Source organism: Protobothrops mucrosquamatus, unplaced genomic scaffold (assembly GCF_001527695.2).
Source record: "Protobothrops mucrosquamatus isolate PMUCROS unplaced genomic scaffold, P.Mucros_1.0 scaffold1401, whole genome shotgun sequence".
NCBI classification, from domain to species: Eukaryota; Metazoa; Chordata; class Lepidosauria; order Squamata; family Viperidae; genus Protobothrops; species Protobothrops mucrosquamatus.
Window position 1 is genome coordinate 479,359 of NW_015387586.1, and position 25,559 is coordinate 504,917.

General features: G+C 37.6%; 1 protein-coding gene and 1 pseudogene across 1 annotated transcript in view; both read left to right on the plus strand.

Moving 5' to 3' along the window:
- Nucleotides 1-7,384, plus strand: part of LOC107292684 — a 12,299-nt pseudogene extending 4,915 nt beyond the window's left edge.
- Nucleotides 7,385-16,536: 9,152 nt separating this feature from the next.
- The window catches only part of LOC107292681 (transmembrane protein 68-like), a 13,529-nt gene continuing 4,506 nt past the window's right edge, over nt 16,537-25,559 (plus strand). Inside the window, exons 1-3 of the mRNA XM_029285198.1 lie at nt 16,537-16,828; nt 20,755-20,919; nt 21,087-21,280. Coding sequence (XP_029141031.1) covers nt 16,537-16,828; nt 20,755-20,919; nt 21,087-21,280 — 651 coding nt within the window. The remainder of the gene's footprint in view (nt 16,829-20,754; nt 20,920-21,086; nt 21,281-25,559) is intronic.

Sequence of the window (25,559 nt, forward strand, 5' to 3'; positions counted from 1 at the left end):
ATTTTGGATTCTACTTATGAGCAGTCAACAAAATTTAAATTTGAATGACTCTGTTGGAAAAGTGCTGTGCAAAACTAGTCAGAAAAGAAGTTCCCATTTTCTAGCATCCTAGATGGGAGTTGGCCATTATGCAAAAGGATATCACATGACAGCCTAGGATGCAATAAATGAGGTCAAGCAATGACACGTTTTCACTTATCATCACAGTTTAGGCTCATGCTTGAACTCAGTCTGTGTTCTGTCGGGCTCACTTGCTGTTGACGGATATTCCCAGAGATTAATGTAGTATTCAACTGTCACCTATAATCAGAGCCCAACTCCCAGGATTACTTGGAGAGACATTGATCATGTTGGCAGGGTTTTCTAACATGTGGCCTTGTTTAAGAGTGACACATTGTATCTTTTATGCTGTTTTTTATTCTTTACATTGATGTTTTCCATCTTTAAGCATTAAGATGTTATTTATTTATTTACTTATTGCTAAAATTTTACCTTTTCAGGTTATGAGATCATTGGTATGGAGAATATACTGTACCTGAAGGATCAGGGATGATTGTTTATTACCATGGAGCTATTACTTTAGACTATGCCTTATTTATAGCTCATTTTTATGCAAAAACTGGGAGATTAGTCCGCTCTGTGATTCATTATGGCCTGTATTTAGTACCAGGTACACATGTTAACCTTTAACTACATTTTTATTTTAATTTAATTTTAATTTATTTACAGCATTGCTGTAATGCTTTAAGTATTCTAAAAGTTCATTTTCTTGACAAAAAGCTCATGCCAAAGAACGAACATGCCATAAAACGGTTGCAAGATGTTTTAAAGCAAATGTTTTGTCTGTGCAACTTGAGATCCATAAAGACATCCATAGCTACAGTGACTATATTTTCTTGGAAAAAATAAAGGACAAACCTGAAAAGTGGGCAAACTTGAAAAAGGAAAAAAAAATCCTTCATAAGGACTTTTGAAAATATTATTTATGTTCATAACTTTGCTTTGCAAGGAAAATTCAAAAGCAAAATGAAGAAAATACATAATTAAATCAAATAAATCTAAAGGAGAGCTTTCCAAAATAAGGGGCTATCCTTTATAATAATGGACATAGGGTCATTATACCAATAGCCCATTTGTGTTTAGCTTGCCACTCAGAAGATGACTATTTAGTTCCTATTCAGCGTGCCAGATATATTTCTGCAAAGAGGCAGGTTTAATAGAAGTCATAATTCCAAAATCTAAGGAGAAATTCACTTGGACTAGAAACAAAGTTTCCCTAAGATATAGTAGAATGAATTTACATAGTGTCACATACTAATACATCAAAATACCATACATTGGACTTGAATTGAAGAACATGTACCATAAAATATGTCTTCATATCAGGTACTTTTAGCAAGAAAATCTTCAGAGCTCCCCATTAGAACAGGACACGCACACAATTGACTGTTACATAGTGAATGCCTTAGTGAGGGAAGGAACCCAGCAAGGATGTTTAAGTGAATTTCTGAGCACAGCCCTTTTTCCATAGACATTAAATAGTGAGAGAAAAGTTTGCTGATTGATTTTTTGCTTTGAATTTCTTCAGAGAAAGTAAGAACAAAAATAAAAAGCTGACTCTAACTTGGGAAATGTGAATTTTCAAGTGTTTTGGAAACAATGTGGAAATGAACGAATGAGAGCTTTAGTGGGTTCAACCCATGCCTGGCTACACTGTAATGTGCAGAAAAAGCCCGTACCTTAAAACCAGCAGAATGCTTGGAAAAAAAGGCAGAAATCACAATAATTGTCATGATGATTATTATGCCATATTATACAACATGATGGTGATAGTCATAAAAATTTTATTCTTTGCCCCAAATAACGTTTTTATGTAACATATTGCTTTCTTCTGATTTTTTTTTAAAAAACAGGTATAAAACTGACTTTTGATGTAGTGGGTTGCATAAAAGGCAAAAAAGTAGAATGTGTTGAAATTCTCAAGAAAGGCGATTTATTAGGAATTTCGCCAGGTGGACTAAGAGAAGCAAACTTTAGTGATAAATATTACAACACGGTCTGGGGAACCGGCATAGGTTTTGCTCAAGTAGCTTTAGAAACACAAATGGTAAGTGATTGCTCACTATTGCTCACGTTAAGGATCATGCTCCAAGAACTCCTATATATATATCCTTAAGTGATTAAACTTCCATGTTTGTAGTTAGACAATAGCTGTATTTGTTTATTTTAAAAAAATCAAGTCAGGCATAGGGCAATACATACTGGCTGCAGTGGCAATTATGTGACCTTCACACTAGGAAGGTTATAAATGACAGAGGTTGGGGCTGTAAAGTTATTTTTTTCAGCACTGTCATAACTTTGAACAATTGATTAATGGCTACAGTACCTGTATATTCCAGGTCTGAGATTAAAACATAAAGTGAACAAGATTTCACATTTAATATATTAATTTCTCAATGTTTCATATCACCAGACATACTCTAGTGACTTAAATATAAATTCTGCATAATATAAGCAGAAAATCATTCTATTAAAAAGTGAGGTACAACAAACAATACTTGTCAAATATGAAAGTGCCAGAAAGAGAGAAAATAACCACTGAACTATTTTAAATTTCAAATCAGATAGCTCTAATAAAAGGGAGAACAAGAGCATGCAAGACAGTTTATGCCTATTCCATTAACTTCAACAAAGTAGATCGTGACCTGAGGATGTATTAAACCAGAACTGATTATTCTTCTGGGCGTCTTTTCAATGAACAAGAAGCTACTCTAAGAACTGGATCTGTATCAATGGAATGATTCAGAATAAGAAAGGAATAGAAATAGGAGCTGATNTTGTGGTTAATGTTTTACAAGGGACAGCATAGAATTGGCTGTAATAACAGTTATACTTTATATTAGCACTTGTTTTCAAAGGGCATAAAGCAGTAAACATGTATTCAAAAGGCAAATGGACTTGAATTAATTTTGTTAAAAGTACCAAAACAAATTTCCAATTTGTACTAGTTTTTACATTTTTCTCTCTCCCTGTTTAGTCAATTATCCCCATGTTTACGCAAAATATCCGTGAAGCTTATAGAACAGTTGGAAAAACAAGTAAGCTTTTTAAAAACATCTTGCTGTAATTCATTGTATATCCCTTAAAAATTATTTTTTCGAACTTTTTTTTACAGCTTTCATACATTTTTAGTAAACCTAGTTTCCTAACTTGCTTTAAGAAATTCACCCTGCAGGTTTCTTAAGTTATTGCTTACAGTTGCAGTTACTGTGAATCAATGGAGAGATGAAGTGGCTCAAAACTGAATAAACAGATGTAAATATTACTTTTTGTATCACTGAAGTAGTCCAAATGGACAAAGCATTTTATGTCCTGAAGCAAAAATAATGATTCTCCTTTTCCTTCCTCTTTCCAAGAGCAAAATCTAACTCTTTCAATAATTAAATTTTATTTTGGCAGGGCACCAGGTATATTTCATATTAAGAAAAAGGCAGCTAACAATCTGATTGTCTGGGAAAGATAATGTTTGAGGTTCATTTACAATTTATTTGGCATCTGCTTCCCTACTCTATCCTAGCATGAGCCCTGGGGACAGAATTCTGCATAAAGCATATATAATGTGTTTTGAAGTACTATGCAACATGGGCTCTAGTAATATGTATGGGATATTATAAGTTCAGCCACACAAGACCAAGAAAGCAAGAATTAGGCTGCTTTTAATAAAGTGTTCTTAATGTTAGCATTAGGAATAAATACAGAATTTTAGAAACAGCAAAATAAATTTCTTTCACTTAAGAGTATTGCATTTACCCAGGTGGAGACTCTCAGAATGTTTTAAACAATTTCTTCCAGGTTTTCTTACCCTCTAACTTTAATTGTCTTTTATGAAATATGCTATTAATGGATATCCCTTCTTTCTCTGGATTGTTTATTTACAACCATACTGCCATGACTCTGCCAGAAACAAACTGACCCAAACTGCTTAGTTCAGACATGTCAAACTCGCGATGTCACATGATGTTGCACGATGTATCGGGACTGTTTTGCCATTGCCGGCAATGGGGTGGGCGCGGATTCCGCGTGATACATCCGGCCCGGGGGCCAGCAGTTTGACACCCCTGATATAGTTAGTCCAGACTTATGATCATAACTGGAACCAGAGCTTCCATAGCTAAGTGATCTAGTCATTGACTAAATTGCACACAATCTTATGACCCTTTAGGCTGTAGTCATTAAGTGAATCATCACAGTCATTAAGCAAAAACATGGTTCATAAGGGACTCCAGCTTCTCCAATGACTTGCTTGTTGGAAGCCCCCTGGAAAAGTTATAAATGGTGATAATGTGACCTAGGTTGTTATAAATGCACACTGATTGCCAAGTATCAAATGTTTTATCAAGTGACCATGAGACATTACAACAGTTGCAAGTGCAAGGACTAGTCATAAGTTACTTTTTAAGCACCATTGTAACATTCAGTTGTTAAATGAATGGTTATAAGTCAAGGACTACCTATCTACAGTAGAAGGGGAAACCATCCCTATCATCCCTGCACTTGACAGGATACTTACCAAGCTTGTCTTCATTGTGTCTGTCCTTTCCTGTGGTTGGAATAGGAACAGAGCATTCTAATCATTCCAGGTATATTATTTGATTATGCAAGAATATTCCAACCCCAGGATAATTCTTATCTCTTATCTCTGAAGTCATGGGTATTTATTTCTCCATTTAAAAGATGCAGTGTAACTTTTAAAAAAAAAGTGAATAGGGATTTCTACAACATTGTGAATTAATTTTGTCTTCCATTTTATTTCTTTTTCAGGGCTAATGAAATGGCTATATGAACATTTTTGATTGCTTATCCTTCCAATATATAGAGGGTTTCCAGTCAAACTCTGCACCTATATTGGAGAACCCATCCCTTATGACCCAAATGTAACTGCTAAGGAGCTGGCTGAAAAAGTAAGGGCATTTTTCACTCAAAGCAATCTTTTAAATGCATCAGCTTTTTATACAAAACATGCTTTAGTTTCAAGGTATACAAAGAGATAGTGTTTATATATTTTAACCATAACATGAATTTATCAATCCCTTCTCTCATTGAAATTGACATTAATAATCATGAAATTAGGGGGGGAAATCTAAAGCAAAAAAATTGAACAGTTGCATCATACATTTTTGTTCACTTAGTTAATACAATGCATTCTTATGATTAAGAAAAGGCAGCTTAAAAATATAAGAAATTCTGAGCGCATGTGCGCCTGATGGGCTACCTATACATACAGGAAAATCAATCCAAGTTCACTTTTTGTTTATAAAAGTAGAAGAATAATCTAAGAAAACAATATCTTATAAAATTATCCAGGTCTTACAATTTTTTTATTTCTCTTCTGGCTTTTCTTTCAAAATGAGTGGCTCATGCATTACAATACTGCAATGCTTCCTTCATCATTTCACTCCCTTCACCCCTCCCTACCCCCAATACCTCTGCTAAGTGTTCTTCTATTTGTTTCCCCCAATGTTTACTAAATATAGGTACTTGGATAATTGCTGTATGCCTGCTGAAATATGAATGGTACCAGTTGGTGGAGAAGGGCAAATGTTATTTCTATCTTAAAAAAGAAGATAGGCCTGGGTAGATCTGGGAAGGCTCTAAAGCAGTCCATAAAGTTACAAATCACTAAGAAACCTGGAAGAAATGCAGTGATTACTAGAAGTCAGTAGGAATTTTTCAAGAAATCTTGCCAGATTAACATTATCCTATTTTATGGGTGGTCAGTTTCCTGAGAAACCATGGAAATTCTTTGGGTGTATGTCTTGCTCTCAGAAGACATAACCCATCACATTATGAGCTCAGTAAAGCATTGATTAGATTAGGTGAAACTGGCATGAAAACCTGTCTCAAAAACATTCAATATTACTTCATGACTCTTAAAGAATCTGTTGAAAGGGGTGTTGCAGGATTTGGCTTCAGGTTGGGACACTTCAAAGCTTTTGTTCATGACTAGGATTGTAATGTAAAGAAATGATTATGAAATTTGCAGATAATACATGGTTGCATAGGAAGAACAGAGAAGAAGATCAGGAAATTGACAACTTAAATCTTGTGAAATACATTGATCCTTGAGAAGATAAGTCAAAGGAAATACCACATTAACTATTAAAGGAGAGTCACATACAAGAAGAATATAGGACACAGAACAAGAAAGTTAAGTTACAAAAAGGTCAACTCCATTGAAATAACAGGCAAACTTTTTTGAGAGTAAATACAGGGCAACAGGACAACTAGTTGTCTGAAAGTGTTCGTAGGATGGCATGGCAGAAGGCAAGGTTCATGACTGCTCCTTCTACTATGGGTTTAATCTTTATCTGCAACATTTAAACAGATCTCCTGTGCTTCTGCAGCTGAGAATATATTCACAGCGTAATTTGTTTTTGTGAAATGATCTTTTTCCACTACAAATATAGCTATGAATGTATGTTTTTTAAAAACAGTATTGTTATGGCCTAATCGGAGCCCGATTCGGAGGAGGAGAAGTTGTAACCAGGGCCATCCAAGGGGGATGGCACGTCTCCTTTGGCATGTTTGGACAGGGGCTGAGGACTATTGAGGGAGGTGGCCAATCAGACGGAGAGCTGCCTGCCCTCACAGACACAGGGGAGGATCAGCTGCAGACAGGCAGTGGGGCTGATAGGCACAGATCCCCTCTGATGAGAAATAGCTGTCTCCCCCACTCAATCCAAGAGCACAGAGAGTAGAACAGAGGCAAGCTCAAAGGAGGGCTGTGAGGCTACTCGGGAGAAGGTCGCCCTGTCCCTCGTCATAAGGAATACCTGGTGTGGGTTGACTGAACAAAAAACTGGGAGGTGAGGGACTTTGTTTTTCTCAGGAACAATTGTTGGTTTTGGCTTACACTCTCCTGGCTTTGACTCATGCTGCTGCCTGTATCTTACCTTTGCCTTGTGACTGCCTTTCGCCTCATGGACTTGCTTTGTCTTATGGACTTGCCTTTTGCCTTGTGGACTTGCCTTGCCCTTTGTATTTTGATTCTGGACTGTGCCCCATGAGCTTGCACCTTCTCTTTGGATTGTATTGTTTACTGGCTTTTGTTTGGGGGATTGAGGGTGGCTGCCTTCAGGGTAGTGTGTTGTGGAGCCTTACAGGCCATTGTAGGGCTGTTTGTTATGGCATCCATGGAGCAATAAAGGACTCCATCGATGCTTGCCTCTGTCTAGGTGACCTGGGTCATAACAAGTATTGACTTTATACTGCCTTCTTCTGTATTTAACAGACAAAGATTGCACTTGAAAATCTTCGAGACAGACACCAGAGGCGACCTGAAAATATACTTAGAGCTTTATTAGAGCGATTTGATAAAAAATAAGAAAGATGCTTAGTCTTTACATATTTTGTTATGGATTAATGAATTTTCCTGTTATAATCCATATCCATATATACTTCCTAAATGCAATATTTTTTATTGTTTGGAATGTATATATTTCTTTTTATGGACCATACAATGTTATATAACTGTTTTAAGTATTGTTGTATCAGAATGATAATTATAGATATTATTTTTCTGCTGTAAATGAAATTATGATGTAATTTTCTCTCATACACAAAAACCCATCCATAGAAACCACCAAAAATAAGCAGGCCTGTGTGTATTGCACTCAGTTTGCGTCATTGATATATATCATGATGTCACATTGAGGACCTCTCCTTTTCCAAGCATGGAAACCACCATGGAGCATGAAGATAATTCATTTTTATGGGCTTGAAACAAAATAGAGAAGTCCCTCTGGTCTATATATATAGAAGCAGAGTGCCTAATTTTTCTTGTAGTATTATTTCAAAAAGGCACTTGGATTAAGCTTTGATTAAAATGTTTCATCCTTCTGAAAATCTGTATAGTCTTGGAAATGTCCAAACTTCCATGGAATAATTGCAGTGGAAGTATAAGGAGGTTCCAATGCCAGCAAATATTGACTTTTGATGAACATTAATTTGGAGGATAGCTGGAGGACCAATAGTAACTAGATTAGCAGACCCAGTCTAAGGCACAATAGTATTAAGATTCAGCATTCAAAGTTATGGTTTTGCTTTTCTTCTGCTTTCTTGCTGAGACCTCACTGATATAACACACCTTGGCTATGTGACCCTTACACATCCCTTATCTCAGCTTGCCCTGCTTCCAACTCCTGGTAAGAAGAAAACACAAAAAATAAGAGGACATAGCTGTGGTCAGTGGGAGGCTGGAGTCAGCTCCTACCAGCTCACTAGAGTCATGTATTACATTCTCAAGAATTTTGCAAGGTCAACATTTACCAGCATACCAATATCCCTAATCCAGGGTAGCACAGTAAATGAGAAAATTCGAGTGAGAAGCATTTTTCTCCTTCTCTTAGCTTCTGAGATGGAGAGACTTAAAGGTCTTATCACTCAGAAGAAAGAAGGTTTTTTTCCCCAGGGCTGGGGCAACTGTTGGAAGAAGAGAAAGTGAGAGAGCCCTGCTTCAAGATGAAAGAGTCCAACCTCTAGAAGAGAGTGGTGGAACACAAATCTAATAAATAAATAAACAGAAAAGTGGAGGGAAGTGGCACAACAGGAGAAGGAAGCTAGAAGACAGGCCGAACTTTGTAAGAACAAAGAAGAGCCCTATGGAGAGAAATCACAAGAGCATAATCAGAAAAATAGGGTGCTATAATGATCAAGGACTTTAAAGATACAGTGTAGGTAGAAGGCTTCTAGAAAATAAAGACTTGAAATAGAATTGTGACAATAATAGGAATAAGTCATCGATATAGCTACGACTAAGATAGTTTTTGAAAAAGTTGAAGACAGTCTCATTTTACAATTTTCCTTTCATAAGATATCCTTGCCTTGCCTCAGCCTCGTGGGGCTATGACGGCAGCAGCAGCGGCGAAAGGCATGGAGGGCATGGCTATGGTAGTCATGGCATATGAGGTGATATAAATCCCTCTTTGGTGTTGATTAATTCCTCTTCTGATATATTTTGGCCTATAGGATAGTCAGTTGAAGTCTGGAAGTCAGTTTGGAAGTTTGAAGTAGGGTTTCTGACTCTTATTTCTGTAGTAATCTCTTTTATTTTAGTGCATACTTACTTGCTCAGTGGCTTCATGGATTTTTTCCAATATAAATTTACAGTTAAGTTGTAAATAGGGTTATTCCATTTTGATGGTAGTTAGAAGCAGTCCTTTTATCTTTTAGTGGAGGCTATATTTAATAACAGTTAACCAATGTCCACCCCCACAGTTTCTAACAACTGCATCAACTTCTTTATCTTTTCTCTTTTATAATGATATGAAGGTCAAAGCCAACCTCAATTTCAAACAAAAGCAGGCAATTGCAATATTAGATTTCACCAGAAGATGTCCTCAGTGGGTTATAGAATCTTTTCCCAGACACCAATAAAATGATTTTTTTTTCTTTTTTAGAAAAAAAATAGAAAAAGAAATATTCTCCAGACATAAATTAGATCAGGTAGTAGAGCACTGTAACAGGGTTTTTTCGGGACCCCAGAGTAGATACAAGTAAAATCTAATCATTAAAGTTAGTTATTCTGTCCTTTTATTCAGCACTTTTCTTCCCACGCAAACAAAAGCCGCTCTCTCAAGGCAGGGAAATAATTCCGAAGGCTTTTTGCAGGAAAAAAAAAAGTAGGGTGAAGAGAGGAAAAGGAAAGGTCTCACCTGGATCATCCACAGTGGTTCTTTACGCTTAGATGTTCTTGTGACTTTCAGCTGGTGCAGCTGCATGGTCGGCCATCTTACTGGGCGATCTTTGCTCCATCGGCCCTAAGGAGTTAGCTGGAGCCACGGGAGAAGCTGCCGCCCTCCCGCAGTCACCAAAAAGCCTCCTCATCGGGCGACTTTCAACCCTCTTCAGGGTCTACCGGCGAAGAAGAACCAGCTGGCGAAGAGATGACTCTCTTCGTACGACCACTGTCACCGCAAACCAGAACCAGAAGTCGTCATGAGCATTTCTGTTGAGGATTAGCGGGAGGGCTGCTTGGTTTTTATTCCCCTCCCATCTGCTGAGTGGTTGCAGCAGGTTTTGGTCTCTTCTGAGATTACCCACGAAGCATGTTTGTTTTGGGGGGGATCCCCACTTCGGTTGCTAAGCTTGCTTAATCCCTCTTCCACCTTCTCCTCCTCACCGGAGCCCCTTTTTGTCTGCAACCAGGCCCTACCCCTGCCCCTCCCTTGCCTTGCCTTGCCCGATGGCAATGGCACCCCTGCCCTGTCCCCTCCCTTGCCTCGCCTTACCTTGCAGGACGAGCCTTCTGCCCACTGCCCCACCTGCCAGAGAACCCCTGGATCTCCCCCAACCCTGCCCGGCCCTCACAGGCATCCCTCCCCAGGAGCAACATCAGGCTGGCCATGCCCACCCTGGCCACGCCCACTATGCTGCCATGACTACCATAGCCATGCCCACTCTGTGAGCCACCCCCACTCTGTGGTCATGCCCACCCGGCACCCGGTGATGCATAAGTGGGTTTTGGGTTGCAGTTTGGGCCCTTGGTCTCTAAAAGGTTCGCCATCACTGAGCTAGAGCATAGAACAACTCAAAAAAGTAGTGCAAGATTGGAAGATGTGGAAAGACCTGGCTCATGGAGTTGCCAAGAGTCTCTAAGCCATTGACTTGGTGAGTAAAGTAGAGGTTAGGCCCCTCCCAAGTAAGTAAGTGACTATCTTAATTAAACATAGCTGGCTGCAGCCTGATTTAAGATGCAGTGCTAACCCATGTTTCTCTGTTGAAAACAATAATCTGATCTCATCCTTTGGTGTGTTGTACCTATGTATTTTGCTCATGTAAAAATAAAACCTACAAATCAGACTTTCTGACTGAATGACAAACATGGCTTGACTCTTTGGATTGGATTTTGACTTATAGTAGTAGTAGTAGTAGTAGTAGTAGTAGTAGTAATAATAATAATAATAATAATAATAATAATAATAATAATAATAATGAGGAGGAGGAGGAGGAGAAGGAGGAGGAGGAGAAGAAGAAGAAGAAGAAGAAGAAGAAGAAGAAGAAGAAGAAGAAGAAGAAGAAGAAGAAGAAGAAGAAGAAGAAGAAGAAGAAGAAGAAGAAGAAGAAGAAGAAGTAGTAGTAGTAGTAGTAGTAGTAGTAGTAGTAGTAGTAGTAGTAGTAGTATTACTTTAATTTATACCCCGCCCTTCTCCCGAGGGACTCAGGGCGGCTTACAGGTAAATAAAAACAGAGCTATACAATAAATATTTAAAAGCCAAATTAAAATATATATTAATTAACCTGTATTAGAAAAATTGTAAAATCCCTTTAAAATCCCTATAAAATCCCCCCCTAGGCCAATCCCGCTTGATGGAAAAGCCATGTCTTGAGGGCACGGCGGAAGGAGGGGAGATCCGGAATAATCCGGATCTCTGGGGGGAGTTCGTTCCACAGGGTGGGGGCTCCCANAGTAGTAGTAGTAGTAGTAGTAGTAGTAGTAGTAGTAGTAGTAGTTGGAAGGGACTTTGGAGGTCTTCTAGTCCAACCACCTGCTCAGCCAGAAAACCATATACCATTTCAAACAAATGGTTATCCAGTCTCTTCTTAAAAACCTCCAGTGTTGGAACACTCACAAATTCTGAATGCAAGTCTTCTGCATGTTCCTGTTGAAAGCAAAACTATCCAGGCATGTTCTTTTCCCAATAAACTGTGTTTTGATTTATATTCCTTTCCCTATCTGCTGTTTATGTACTTAGCCTTGAAATACCTGGAAACTGTGTGTGTGTGTATGTATCTGAAATCTAAAACAGGACAAAGAGCTGACTTCTCCCTATGAGGGAGTGAAGTTGGAACTGCTGCCTGTGCTTTGAAAAAGCAGCTGCAATTAAGCAAAAATGCTTCCGTTGAAAGAAAAATCTTCATCAGGGTCCAGTCCAAGCTGGCAATAAACAAAATGGAGATTGCTTTAGAAAGAAGATTGGAGTTTATTGAAGAGCAGAGCCAGACAGAAAGGTGGCTCTGGGAAAATTGGCCACATGTAGTAGGGAGTGGGTTTCTATACCTTCTGGGGCTCTTGAGGTTGTTTCCTGTTCCTGTTTGAGGCTTTGTATTTCCTGTGTCATGTACTTTGATCTGAATCTGAGTGTGCCCTTTTGGTATTGGTGGGTTAATCCTATTATGTTTCCTGACCTTAGAGTTTAGGTGGGGGTATGTAGATTTTAGGGTCTTTGTCATCCTAATCTCATCAGTTTCTTCTAGATTCCTGGCTCCAACCTTCCTGAATGGATTATTGAATTTGCATTTCTAAATGCTGGCCTCTGCCTAGGGGCTGGAGCTGATTTCTGGGGGCTGGTTTCTGTCTTTTTTAAGATCTTCTCTATTATTCCTTTGGGGAAATATATTCTGCCTTTTTAATATTTCCCAAAATATTTTTTTCTCTGGATTCTTCCAACACTTCCCTTGAACTTCTCTTAGGTAGTGAGATTTTCACTCATACATTTACTCACAGGCATCTAAGATGATGTTGCAGCTGCCTGTACTGAGTCACACCTTGGTGTTTTCAAGTATGTTCTGACATTAAGCAAACAGGCTACACGTGAGGAAGGGAGGTGATATCTGCAGATTGGCTGTTATTACAAGCAGGCAAGATGTGTTTTGTTCAAATGCTCACAAGCTATGTTGAACATATCCTGGTGAGAGTCCTGCTTGGAGTTTTGCCTGGAGCTCAGAAGCAACTAGGAAAGGTGCAATCAGCTTGAAATGGTACCTCACCCAAATAGTGAAAGACAATTTGAAAAAAGGCAAAGGTTATATGTTATCTTAAAAATTTTGTAACTTTTGTTTGAACTAATAACAGAATTAGTATTCTGGTAGTCCCTGACTTATGACTGATCACTTATTGATTATTCAAAGTTATGATAGACCTACCTGGAGGCTACATACAACCCAGAATTGAAGTTCCAATAGTAACACTTCTGTAGTCACATGACTGAACTTTGGTGCTCAGCAGCCAGGCAGCATTTATGCATTTGCAGTTTCCCATAGTCACATGCCAAAAACCAGCATTTTTTACAGTTTTCAGTAAAATCACACTCATAGCAAACTGTTGGTTCACTTAGTAACTAGGGTATTCACTTATCAATCTAACAGCTACTTTATGACTACCACAGTTGCCTAACAACTACTGCAAAAAGGATGGTCATGTGACTGACCTGTTTTATGACCATCACAACTTTCAGTGGTGATGGGTAGGCTCTGTTATGGTCATAAGTTGAAGGCTATCTTTAGGGCACTGAGTATTAAAGACATTTATGTGTCAACATAAGCTGACAAAACATAAATGAGGGGCTGACCAGAGCAGTAGTCAGTTGTTGGGGAAGGTATGTGCTGCAATACAGTATTTTGTACAGATCTGCTATGCTGTCGTATGTCCAGTCCTTGGAGAGTACAAAATCCACATAATTCCAAACCCTCCCCCCAAGAATGTAATGACTCCCTTGGACGCTTCCTCCGATACCTCTCCAGATGTCAATTTAGAGGAGGCACGTCAGGAGGGGAGTTGGTCAATGGCTCCAAGCAGCCATCTGAGAGTGATTTGGCTGAAGCACAACTGCAGCAGGAGAGTCCTGAGGCTTCAGGTGGGGAAAGCATGTAGGTGCAGCCAGTCAGTGATGAGGAAGAAGAACTGCCTTCTGCATCTGATCCAAGAACATGTAAGGCAGAGAAAAGGCAGGAGCAGTGAAGGTTAGTCCAATTATTTGTGAGGAGGCCTTTTGATGGACTGCACCAGAAGCTGGCTATTTAGCACAGCTGACAGATGGAGACTATGCTGGGAACAAAGTATTCATTTCCTTGCTGTGTGTTCTTGCCTTGAACTTTGGATCGTGTCTCTTCAGCTATGGCCTTGCCTTTACCCTGTGGACTTGCCTTTGCCTTGAAACTTGCCTTTGCCTTAGAAACTTGCCTTTTGCAGCTGTGTGCCTTCCCCATCTGAAGTCTCAGGGCTGTCCTGCTGCAGCTGTGCTTCAGCCAAATCACTCTCAGATTGCTGCTTGGAGCCATTGACCAACTCCCCTCCTGGACTTGCCTTTTCCTTGAGTACTAATGTTAGCTTCATTTGAGTAGCCTGTGGAACTCATTGGGGTTGAGCTGGTGTTTGCAGAGGAAATTGCTGGGGGAATACCAATTCAGGCTTGGAAGCCTTAATAAAGACTCCTTACACGCATGGTGTATGTCCATGCATGAGTGGGACAGCACACAACACAGAACACAATGGGAGAGAGAGAGCTTACAATCAATTATGTAGTTTCCCAAGCACTATCACATACTCCTAAGAGGCAACTCATGTCCCAGTCTCCTAAGTACCAAACCAATTAACCCTCTTGCATTTAAATATGCAAGTTAATTAGCATTGGTTGGCTAATTTGAATTGAATTTGTACTCACCCCACCCTCTGAGGGAGGGACAACAGAACATTGTGTTGGTTTAAAAACAAATAACATCAGAGTTCAAACTTATTTTTTTTAGGAAAGAGTCTGAAACAGATCCCTTTGGAAAACAGGTGATATGCAGGTGAAATTGATTTCCTTTCATTGAATGGGGGGACTCTAGTTTTTCTTTGTCAATCTATAATGTTATATTTGTTTATAAATTTACAACTTTTCCTTTAATGTTTTGATACTGAATTCAGAGTAATATTTTTATTACAGAAAGGTGAGGGGTTATTAATGTATAAATTACAATTTCATTCTGAAGGAAATTCAGATGAGTCACCCATTTTCATTTTTTTACAATGTTTTATTGATTTTCTAATTTTACATTTAAGTATTTAAAAAGCAATGTGGTGGCTGAGTTAATCGATAATTCAATGACATACAAATATCTTTAGTACAAGTCTCAAACTACCACATTAAATATTTCCTCTCTTTTCCCCTTAGTGTTTACTGTATTTAAACTAATACAATTTTTATTATATCAATTTAAAAGTTTGGGTTCATATATCTAGGCTGACATCTTATTCTTTTCCGTAGCTTCTTATTTCATCAGAAGCTGTAAGAATAGTTTCATAAATTGCTTTCAACATCCATGTTCTCTTAGTGATGTGTTAAATTAAAAGCTTTACAATCAGAGAGTGAAAATAATTTTGTCGCTGAGTATAGAACACAGCTGGGCTTCTCACAGCTGATATCTGCCAAGATTGCAAAAGTCTTATCTATAGTCTGTGCTTCAAGCAGTCTCTTTTAGACAATAATATCAGGTTTAGCCACAAGATGTCACCCATATCGTTTAAGGTTTTTTTTTAAATCCAAAATTTTTATAATCTTTTTTTCAATTTTACTTCTTTTTTGTAAGTAAAACCCAAATCTTTAATCTGGTAAGTTTGACTTCGGTTGTCTGCAGCCTAGTGACGGGCCATATTTCTATGGCCAGTCTTTCGTCTGCTGGTTTGGAGGGCTGCCCCAGATCAAGCAGAAGGGCTACTGCCCTCCCGCAATCCAGTGGGGGTCCCCTCCTTGCTTGTTGCCCCTACATCAACTCTTCTAAGTGACTTGGGGTGTCGGAGGAAAAGCCTTAGAGTCATTTTGCAGAAAACTGAATATTATTTTAAAGATTTAATGGACTCTATAAAGATACTTCTCAAATATCTGCAGAATCTAAAACATTACTGCTATTTTCCTTTCATTTATGAACAAAGCCAAGATGAGAGGCTGATAATGATACCAGCTATCATGGTGAATGGAATACTGATAGTTTTTGTCTTCTGCTAGAAGTTCTTTGAGCAGTTAGCTTATAGAAAACAAAGAGAGGAAACACTTATTCCTTCTGTCAGCTGATCAAATAGTTTCCTTAATGATAGATTGCGAGGCAAGGCATTTTATTTTATTTTATTCTGCATTACTGAATGGTGTCGGTGAAAATCCTAAATGAAGCATATATGAAACACTCCTTATTGAATTGTTAAAGGAATGGCAGGCTTGGAGATGTCTGGACCAGGTTCTAGCAGAGAAAAAAGGAAGATTGTAGAAAGAATCTACAATTGATCCCTTTCTAATAAAAATGAGGGGGGGGGAGACAATGGACATTAACCAGGAAGAAAAAAAATTCCGTGTCTGATTTTAAACAGAGGGTGTCTAGACTTGTCCTGTGCACAATAACCCACAGGTTGTTTCTAAAGTTAAGGAGCACCTTCTATATTGGCACCATTGGCTGGTCATTGTCTTTTTTGGTTGGTTCAGAAATAAGTCTAACCTAAGTCTCTAATAATGCCAGTAATGTTTCATTAAAAGGATCAATAGTCTGATTGATTGTACTAAGCCTTTATTTGTTTACCCTTTCTGAGCCCAATCTTCTCCTTAAGGCTATTTGAAAGTGTCATCACCATATATGCAGTACCATACTGATATTCTGCTGTCCTCTCAGAGCTCAATATTGCAACTATTAATAATAGTAAAGTATGTTTGTGTGTTTTTTATTTCTCTTTTCCAGGAAGAAATTATTTGTTTTTGAATGGATTTCTTTTTATGTAGTCTGATTTCAAACATGACTATGGAAAATATATATTGTACCTTAAGAAATGAATTTACAATCTGGTCAACATACATTTTAGAAGGATATGCAGTCTTTATGGTATATCCCTTAATTTTGATAGGGATTCTGATAATATTATATTATCCTTTTGTTCATATATTATTTATCATCTATGTCAGTAATGCAATACTTTTTGTATGGAAAAAAATTGGCAATCTGCCAGAAGATATAAGTAGCCAAAAATGGGACAAGCCAAAACAATTTCTGGCACTGGTAGCTGAGTGGCATGGAAAAATATTGCACAGTAAGTATGACTTTCTTCATTCATTCTTTAAGGCAGGGTTGAGGAACTTACAATCATAGGCATCATTCTTTTTGCCAGCCATAATTATCAGTCATGTGCATCTTGGAGCCACATCTGAATCTAATAGAATGTTAATGGAAAACTGAGGATGCATAGTGTCAATTTATGTATAATTCTTTTTGGTAAAAGTGGTCATAGTCAAGGAACTCCCTTATTTCTATGGCTAAAGAACTGGATGAAGAAGTTGTCTTAATTCACTATTCAGCAGAGTAATTGCAGGCATATTTTTAAAATAATAAAAAACTGTATATATAAAACCATAAAATACCAGAAATATTTAAGCATGTGCATGTTGGGATCATTATATTAAAAAATAGCATTAGAAAAATAAAAATGAATATTTTTCAAGCCTAGTGTTAGGAAACATCAAAAAGTAAATATGGTTTAGTGAATGTTCCTGAGAGGGGAAATCCATCAGTGCACTGGAGGAATAGTCTTCAAATCTAGTGCACACCGTCATTCTTGCTATAGTTCTTCCCTGTCGGGTAGGGAGCCAGCCCAGACTTTCCATGTGCATTTGGGAGGCTTTTTCCATCTCCCTGTCCCATCACTCTCAGGAGCATCAGGCTTTCTTCCTATCACTCCAGTTAATAACCCATGAAATCGCTTAATGATCACAACTTGGAGAGTGGGATTGTGGTCATTGAACAAAGCAGTCACATGGTGTTTGCTTAACAACTGCTTCACTAAACAACTGTCTGGAGTTGTTCCTGTGGCATGAACTTTGACCTGACTCTGAGTGTGCCTTTCTGGTATTCTGATGGTGGTGGGTTAATCCTATTATGTCCCAAAGGTCATATTCTGCTTCCCTGGGGCTATGGCTGATGACTGTTGGATTTTTGGTGTGAGGGATTGTTGATTCTAGGGATCTTTCTTTCTAATCTAAGCTTCCTGGCTCCAATCTTTCTGACAAGATTATCACATCTGCATTTCTGCAGACCTGGTTTCTGTTTGGGGCAGAGAGACTTGAGGGGGGGGGGTTGTTGGTTTCTGTCTTTAAAATCCTTTGGGGAAATATATTCTGCCTTTTTAATATTTCCCAAAATATTTCTTTCTCTGGATTCTTCCCACAATATCCCCCCTTTGTGCCATAAGAGTGTGTGAGTGACACACTTTTACTAGTACAAGATTAAAAAATGATCTGGTGAGGGAGACTTGATAAACAAGCTTTTAAACTGTTAATACAAAAAAAGAGAAGACACTAATAGAGGCAGCAGAAAAAGATCCCTACAGTGGCTCCCAAAAGGGGGAGCCTTTCAACCATGAAGGTCTAAAGTCAGGGCAAAAGTTCTTTTAGATGGAAAAAAAAATATAGTGTCTAATATTCTGTGCCAATTATTTTCAAATGTTGGATGTCACTTTGAGCTTCCAGTCAGGTCTGCACATGCATCTCAAAATTCTTTACAGCCATACATAATCACTGGCTACCCATTTTCAAGGGTTGCTTCCTGCCTTAGCTCTTAGTTTAGCACATACAGATTTGTGATGTCCAATTGAGGTTAGCCAGTGTGCAAGCCAGTCTATTAATTTTTCTTAAATTGCACACAGTGATCCCTAGGATTCCCACTCTGAGTCCCCCAGTGAAACATACTCAGGGCTTGGGTTTGAAGATCTCTTTCCTGCTACCAGCAGGGGGATTTACTGAAGGTAGGTGAAGGGGATAGACTCAGTGTGTGCATTCGTGTACATAGCTACTCGTACAAAACAAGTAATTCAAGCATCCTGGACAAATTTTCTCTCCTACCAGACAGAGGTCCAAGGTGTTCAGTACTTGCTATGCCAACCATTCCCAATGCCATCTCTCCATAAATACATTCAAATGGCTTATTACAATACAAATGAGGCAAGAAAGAAAATCTTACAATGAGTTTCCACCATTCCCCCATAGTCTTTCCAGTTGTCTTCTGCGGCTTCACATGGGAGCCAATGGCTCCAGGACTCCTTCCTTCCTCTACAGCTTTCACAGGCATCTGGGGGAATGGTAGGACTTGGGAAGGTCTGTTCCACTCTGATTGCATGGTAACTTTCTAGTGGATGGCTGGATTAGACCCAATCCCATGGCTCAAATGAATGGAGGCAGTGTCTGGGTCAGTGTGGTCTGCTTCCAAGGGTTGCAGAACAAGATTTCCTCCCCCCTAGCTGGGTCTTCCGCGCGGCAAAATCCCTACCATACTGCCTGTCAGTTTGGGAGGACTTTGTTCCAACGCAGAGTAAGGGACCCTCCTGTAACAGGAACACTGCCTTCAGTTTGCAGACCCAAAAAGGGTCTGAGAGGACCTGCTGTCTCCAACCAGCAGGTATGGGCACCTCCTTCCACCGACTTTTCACAACTACTTACAACTACACTTTTATTCACAACTTTTCATGAACATCTTTTCCTGTGCGCACACTTCTACTTTTACTAGTTTGGACTCAGAGGAGTATGGGAGGATCTGCTTGCCTTTTCACCAAGCAGCGACCGTGAGCACCTTCTTCTCAGACCTGGGCTTTGCTTACAGGGCCTTACCAGCTGGTTGCCCAAATCTGATTCTCTCATTCACTTTTCCATTCCATCTCACACAGCCACTCCCTTTCCCTAACAAAAGGTCCTGCGCTCTGGCCAAACCCCATGCTTTCCAAGGTCTGTTGATTGAACAGATCCTTTCGGCAATTAGGAAAGGCCAGAGGAAGCAAAATCCAAATGTGATTGGGAAAAGAGTCTTCTACACACGTTTCTCTACTCCCCTGGGCTTTAAAGTTAAAATTTAGAAGTACTCACTTTCTTTCCAAAGCAGCCCTTGAGCTCAAACTCAAAACTCCCTTTACTACCCTGACTCCACATGGGCAGGGCCTGGGAAACCCATCCACAGACACAAGGGGTCTGCTGCCGGCAAGATGGGGCTTACCCAATCTCAGTCCACTGCAGAGGTTAGCTTGGAGTCCCATCTGGGTCACCAAATTGTTGAAATAAAAATCTTCATCAGGGTCCAGTCCAAGCTGGGAATAAACAACATGGAGACTGCTTTAGAAAGAAGGTTGTAGTTTATTGAAGAGGAGAGCCAGACAGAAAGATGGCTCTGAAAAAACTGACCACATGTAGTAGAGAGTGGGTTTTTATACCTTCTTGGCATGAACTTTGACCTGAGTCTGGGTGTGCCTTTCTGGTATTCTGATGGTGGTGGGTTAATCCTATTATGTCCCAAAGGCCATATCTTGCTTCCCTGTTGCTGTGGCTGATTACTGTTGGATTTTTGGTGTGAGGGATTGTTGATTCTAGGGATCTTTCTTTCTAATCTAAGCTTCCTGGCTCCAATCTTTCTGACAAGATTATCACATCTGCATTTCTGCAGACCTGGTTTCTGTTTGGGGCAGAGAGACTTGGGGAGGGGGGGTTCTGTCTTTAAAATCCTTTGGGGAAATATATTCTGCCTTTTTAATATTCCCCAAAGTATTTGTTTCTCTGGATTCTTCCCACAACACATATTATGTATCTATTAACAGTTCTTGAAAAAGTAAGTAGAATACCAAAATTACCTTTTAAAAATGTTTTACAATGGTCATAATTCCTAAGATAAGGTTGAGATGTTTGAGATAAAAGATAAGCTTTTATGTCACTTTAATTGGCATGAATCTAAATGAATTATAAAAAAAATTAGAAGGAATATGCTGGATCACAAAGGTAATAGCACTGAATTCTGACAATTCTGATTGATTTTGTTACCTAATATGACAGCTTGTAGTTCAAAAAATCACATATGATTTAAAATGTTTAGCTTCACAAGAAAGCTAAGAAAAAAGGTCATTTTTTTCTACATGAACTTCCTTTCTTCTACAGGAGACCCTTGTGAAACATTACTGAAGTAATTTCATTATTCTATCATTAACAGGTTATGAGGTTTCTGGACTAGAAAATCTACCAAAAGGACCAGCGATCCTTGTTTATTACCATGGAGCTGTACCACTTGACTATTATTATTTTATTCAAAGGATTTATAGACTCACTGGGAGATTATTCTATTCTGTGATAGATCATATTGTTTTTCATATACCAGGTAAAAAAGAATATTAAAAGTTTAGCTTTAATTATTTTTAAATGATATACCTTAGATTGGGAAGTCCAATTTTTCTTCTTCAAAGACTTATGTCATGGTGGAAATATGTGTATTCTGTTTTCTTTTACAAGCAAGAACAGAATGATTTCTTATGTCTGCCTTTGCAGGAATACGTCTATTCCTCGCTGTCCATCACACTAATCATTGTTCAAGAGAAAAGTGTTTAAACATTTTGAAACAAGGGCATGTACTGGGAATTGCACCAGGAGGAGTACGAGAGCAAAATTATGGAAATAACTACTATAAACTAATATGGGGAAAACGGAAAGGATTTGCTCATATAGCTATAGATGCAAAAGTGGTGAGCCATCACATCTTTTTTCCTAGTGGTCTTTTACATTGGAATATAAATTTTTAAATGCTGTATTTCATTTTCATGTCATCTACTTACCTTTAAGCTATCTGCAAATGTACAGGAAGGTGCAAGCGACCACAAATCAGATTTGCAAGGCCAGGAAATGGCAAATCTTCTTTCTCCCATTCACATAATCCTAGAAATGTAGTTCAAGAGCATATAAAAATATTAGCTTTTGTTGCACAATTATATTTATATAACCTACTACTTTCTCCCAAAACATAGTCAGTATAGGGCAGGGGTCTGCAACCTTGACAACTTTAAGACTTGTGGACTTCAGCTCTCAGAATTCTTCAGCCAGATTTATTAAATTAATACTTCATTTGATTTTGATTCTATGCCTTTGTTAATACATCCAAGGATTGTATTAGCTTTTTTGGCTGCTGCTGCACACTGCTGGCTCATGTCTAAGTGATCGTCCACTAGGACTCCAAGCAGGAGATGACCAGAGTGTGGGTGACTGAGTGCAGGTCCAGAAAAGGGCACAATTGATGGAGAACATGAAGTTGTGTGAAGGCTTTCTTAGCCATGACTATCACTTGGTCTTCGAGCAGAAGTTGTTAGTATAGGAGAATCCAAAGTTTCATACTGGGTCTGTCTGGGGTATTGCCAGGCAGGACGAGAAGCAATGGGTGGAAACTGATCAAGGAGAGAAGCAACCTAGAACTAAGGAGAAACTTCCTGACAGTTAGAACAATTAACCAATGGAACAACCTGCCTCCAGAAGTGGTGAATGCTCCAACTCTGGAGGTTTTTAAGAAGAGACTGGACAGCCATTTGTCTGAAATAGTGTAGGGTTCCTGCCTGGGCAGGGGGTTGGACTCCATGACCTCCAAGGTCCCGTCCAACTTTATTATTATTATTATTATTATTATTATTATTATTATTATTATTATTATTATTATTATTATTATTATTATTATTATTATTATTATTATTATTATTATTATTATTATTATTATTATTATAAACTTCTGGATTCCAAGTCTCTGAATACCCCCACTTATCAAGATTCAGCTATATTTGGCTTGTTTTTAGATATGTAACTCTGAACATTCCAAAATATTCAACACCTTTCTAAAATTGTGTTTTAATTGTCTTTTAATAAAAACCCACACTGATACTCATGAATAAATTCTTGTAAAATTATTTTCAGTCTATCAACTAGAATAATTGTAAAGAACATGCAGTCGTTATTTAATAATGATATTTACCTATCATTTCTTGTAAAAGTTAAGTATTATCCCGCTTTAGGTATTAAAGCTCTATTGAACTGTTTTTAACTCTCTGGCATCTTTCTTTCCTGTCAGATAGAGTTCATCATGGTTTGTAAAGTTGAAAAATTTTATCCTCAAAACATTTAGAATAAGAATCTTATAATCCATATGGTCCAGGCTTAATGTTTTCGTAGCGTCAGGAATCTTCTTTGTTGTTCTAGGTCTTCTGTAATCCTCCATAAATTTTGTTTAACACATTTTCCTATCTTCTCTAGAAAGGTATCACATCATTATAATATTGACGGAATTCTTTTTGTTTGATGATATTTTTCATTATCTCTCTTTTTAGTTGCAATATCATTTTCTGTTTTTTATTTTTATAATTCACATGCTAGCTATCTCTATGGTTTATCTATACACTGAATTTTTTTGCTTTATATAATTCAGTTTTATTTCTATTTCTCTTACTGTTAGCATAAATAATTGTCATTGTAGAAGCTTAATTTGTTGAGCAATACTGATCATCTCTGGAATTTTGTTTAATTCTTTTCTCTTTATTTCTTCTAAAATAGGTTGTGTTCTCTGCTGGCTCTTATTATTAATGAAATAATGTGTAATACAGGCTTTACGTGAATCCCAAATGATTCCCAATCTGTCTTTACCTAAATATTTTTCAAAAAAAATATTAATTTCTCCTTATAGTCTTCCACTATTGCTTTTTATAAATCTTGTTTATAAAAGATTTTCTTTTATAAACCAAACTCACAGGATTATGATCCAAATTGTGTCTGATAATATTGTGACTTCAGAAATCCTTGTAGCCATGTTCTTTGAAATTTAAATCATATATATTCTTGACAAGGACCTATGACTTTCACAAAAGTAAGTATACTCTCTTGAATTGCCATTTTTCTGTCTCCATATTTCCACCACACCTAAAGTGTCCATCAAATCAAAGAAAACATTTGGTTATTTGCCTTAAATGATTTGAATATCCTTCTCAGAAGTTCTTCCCACTTGTGATGAGATCACTCCATTTTAATCCCTCATTGGACACCAATTTTTATAAGAGAAACCTATCAATCTCTCCATAAATCATTTATAAAATAATATTTTCTCCTCATTTGGGACTTGGTTCCCTTTATGAAAGTCCCATGCAAATGAAATTCTAGCCCCCCCCCAAAATTTACCATACTCATCAGTCAATATAAATTGATATACAAAACAACTCCGTTTCTTTTTTTAATTTTCTTCTTGCTGAAATAAAACTTTTCACCCCAGTTTTTACAAAGCATTTTCACATTTAATCCTGCATGTATTACATTTTATAAATAACTTCAAGATGTGAATGTGCCTAATACTCTTCCATCTTCCTGTTTCCACCCAACACCTGCTCTGTGAGGTAAGTTGGGCTGAGAGTGACTGGCCCAGTCAGCCTTCATGCCTAAGGAAGGACTAGAACTCAGAGTTGCCTGGTATCACTTAAATACTAGACCAGACTGGCTCTACATTTATGACTTTTTTTCATATATTCTTTAATTTTTAAATAGTGATTTTTTTCTCTTTTCAGAAGCATTTGCTCCATTTATATTCCACATTAAGCATTTATCATACATAATCAAACCAAAAGTTTAGAAAAATTGATACCTGTATCACATAGTTCAATATAATCTTTTTCAGCTTCCTGTTGCATCTGTTGGGGTTTTTGTATAGTCTGCTTTGACATGACCATTTGAATCTCCTTCAATTCTTCTTCATTTTTCTAGAATTCTCCTGCCTTCCTGGTAGATTGAAAACTCTGCTGCCTTAAAGTAAAAATCCATTTTTTTCCCCATCAAAATGGGTTCTTTTTTAATTTCTCAGTCAACATACTCTTTTTTTCTTATGCAAAACTCTAATAGGAATTTCTTCAAGAACAATTTTATATCTATTGTCAATCTTCAATCTTGTATTAAAATACTGCTACAAAACTTGATTTCCTGTTTTGTTTCTGACAAATGCAGCAAAACATTTCTTACTCTCAAAAATCTTCTATTTATTCTATATATTTTATCTTTCTGCCTATGTAACTTTTATTCCAGTATTTTTATTACAAATTATATTAAACAAATAAAGTTAATACGAAAACTTACACAGAAAATCATTTCAAAGAAAAGAAAATAGTAAAATAAAAAGAATTGAAAGGTGTCGAAAATACCCAGCAAGCACATTCAACATTGACAACTTATCACTTAAAATACAATCAAGCTTTTGCCAAAAAAAATTAAGTCTTTAAAATCATTACTGTCCTTTAATCATTTGTATCAAACCATATAATAAGTCATCAAATAGAACTCTATGCTTAGAAAGCCTCTCTTTAGATGTAAATAAATTACATCTGGAATTGGTTAAGAAATGTGAACCTTGTCTCCATATATGATAAATTGTAGTGGTGAGCCTGACTGGAATCTTTAGGATCCCAGCAAGCTTAGCTCATAAGCCAAACACAAAAACTTCAATTCTTTCAGTCTATTCATAAGAAGCAACTGTCTGGAGTGCATGAGGGCATTTAATAATGTCTTCTGTTTGTGAAAAATCTTCACCAGCCACAATTCGCCATCTGCTGGTCAATCTCTCCTTGCTCTTTCAGGGATGTTTAGTTCTTCCTAAGTTCCCACAAATATGGGCAAAGGTTATAGGATAATAAATACACAAACAAAAAAGAATCATAATGTTTTTATTAAACTCTTGTCTCTTTCTTTGACATATGAGTTTATTAAATACAAGATTTAACATGAAAAATAAAGCTGTGGTTTAATGTTAGTTTTTGAATCAAAATCTTCAAAGATTAGATGCATGAGAATTCAACACTAAAGAAAGAATGAAGGATAGTTCAGCACGTCAGAAGCTGAGTTCAAATTACATTTAGTAGGATAATGCAGCTGTTGCAGTGATTAAAATCTCAGAAGCAAATAAGTGATAGGAAATCAAAAGATACAATGACTTTAGCAACATATACACATTAGGTT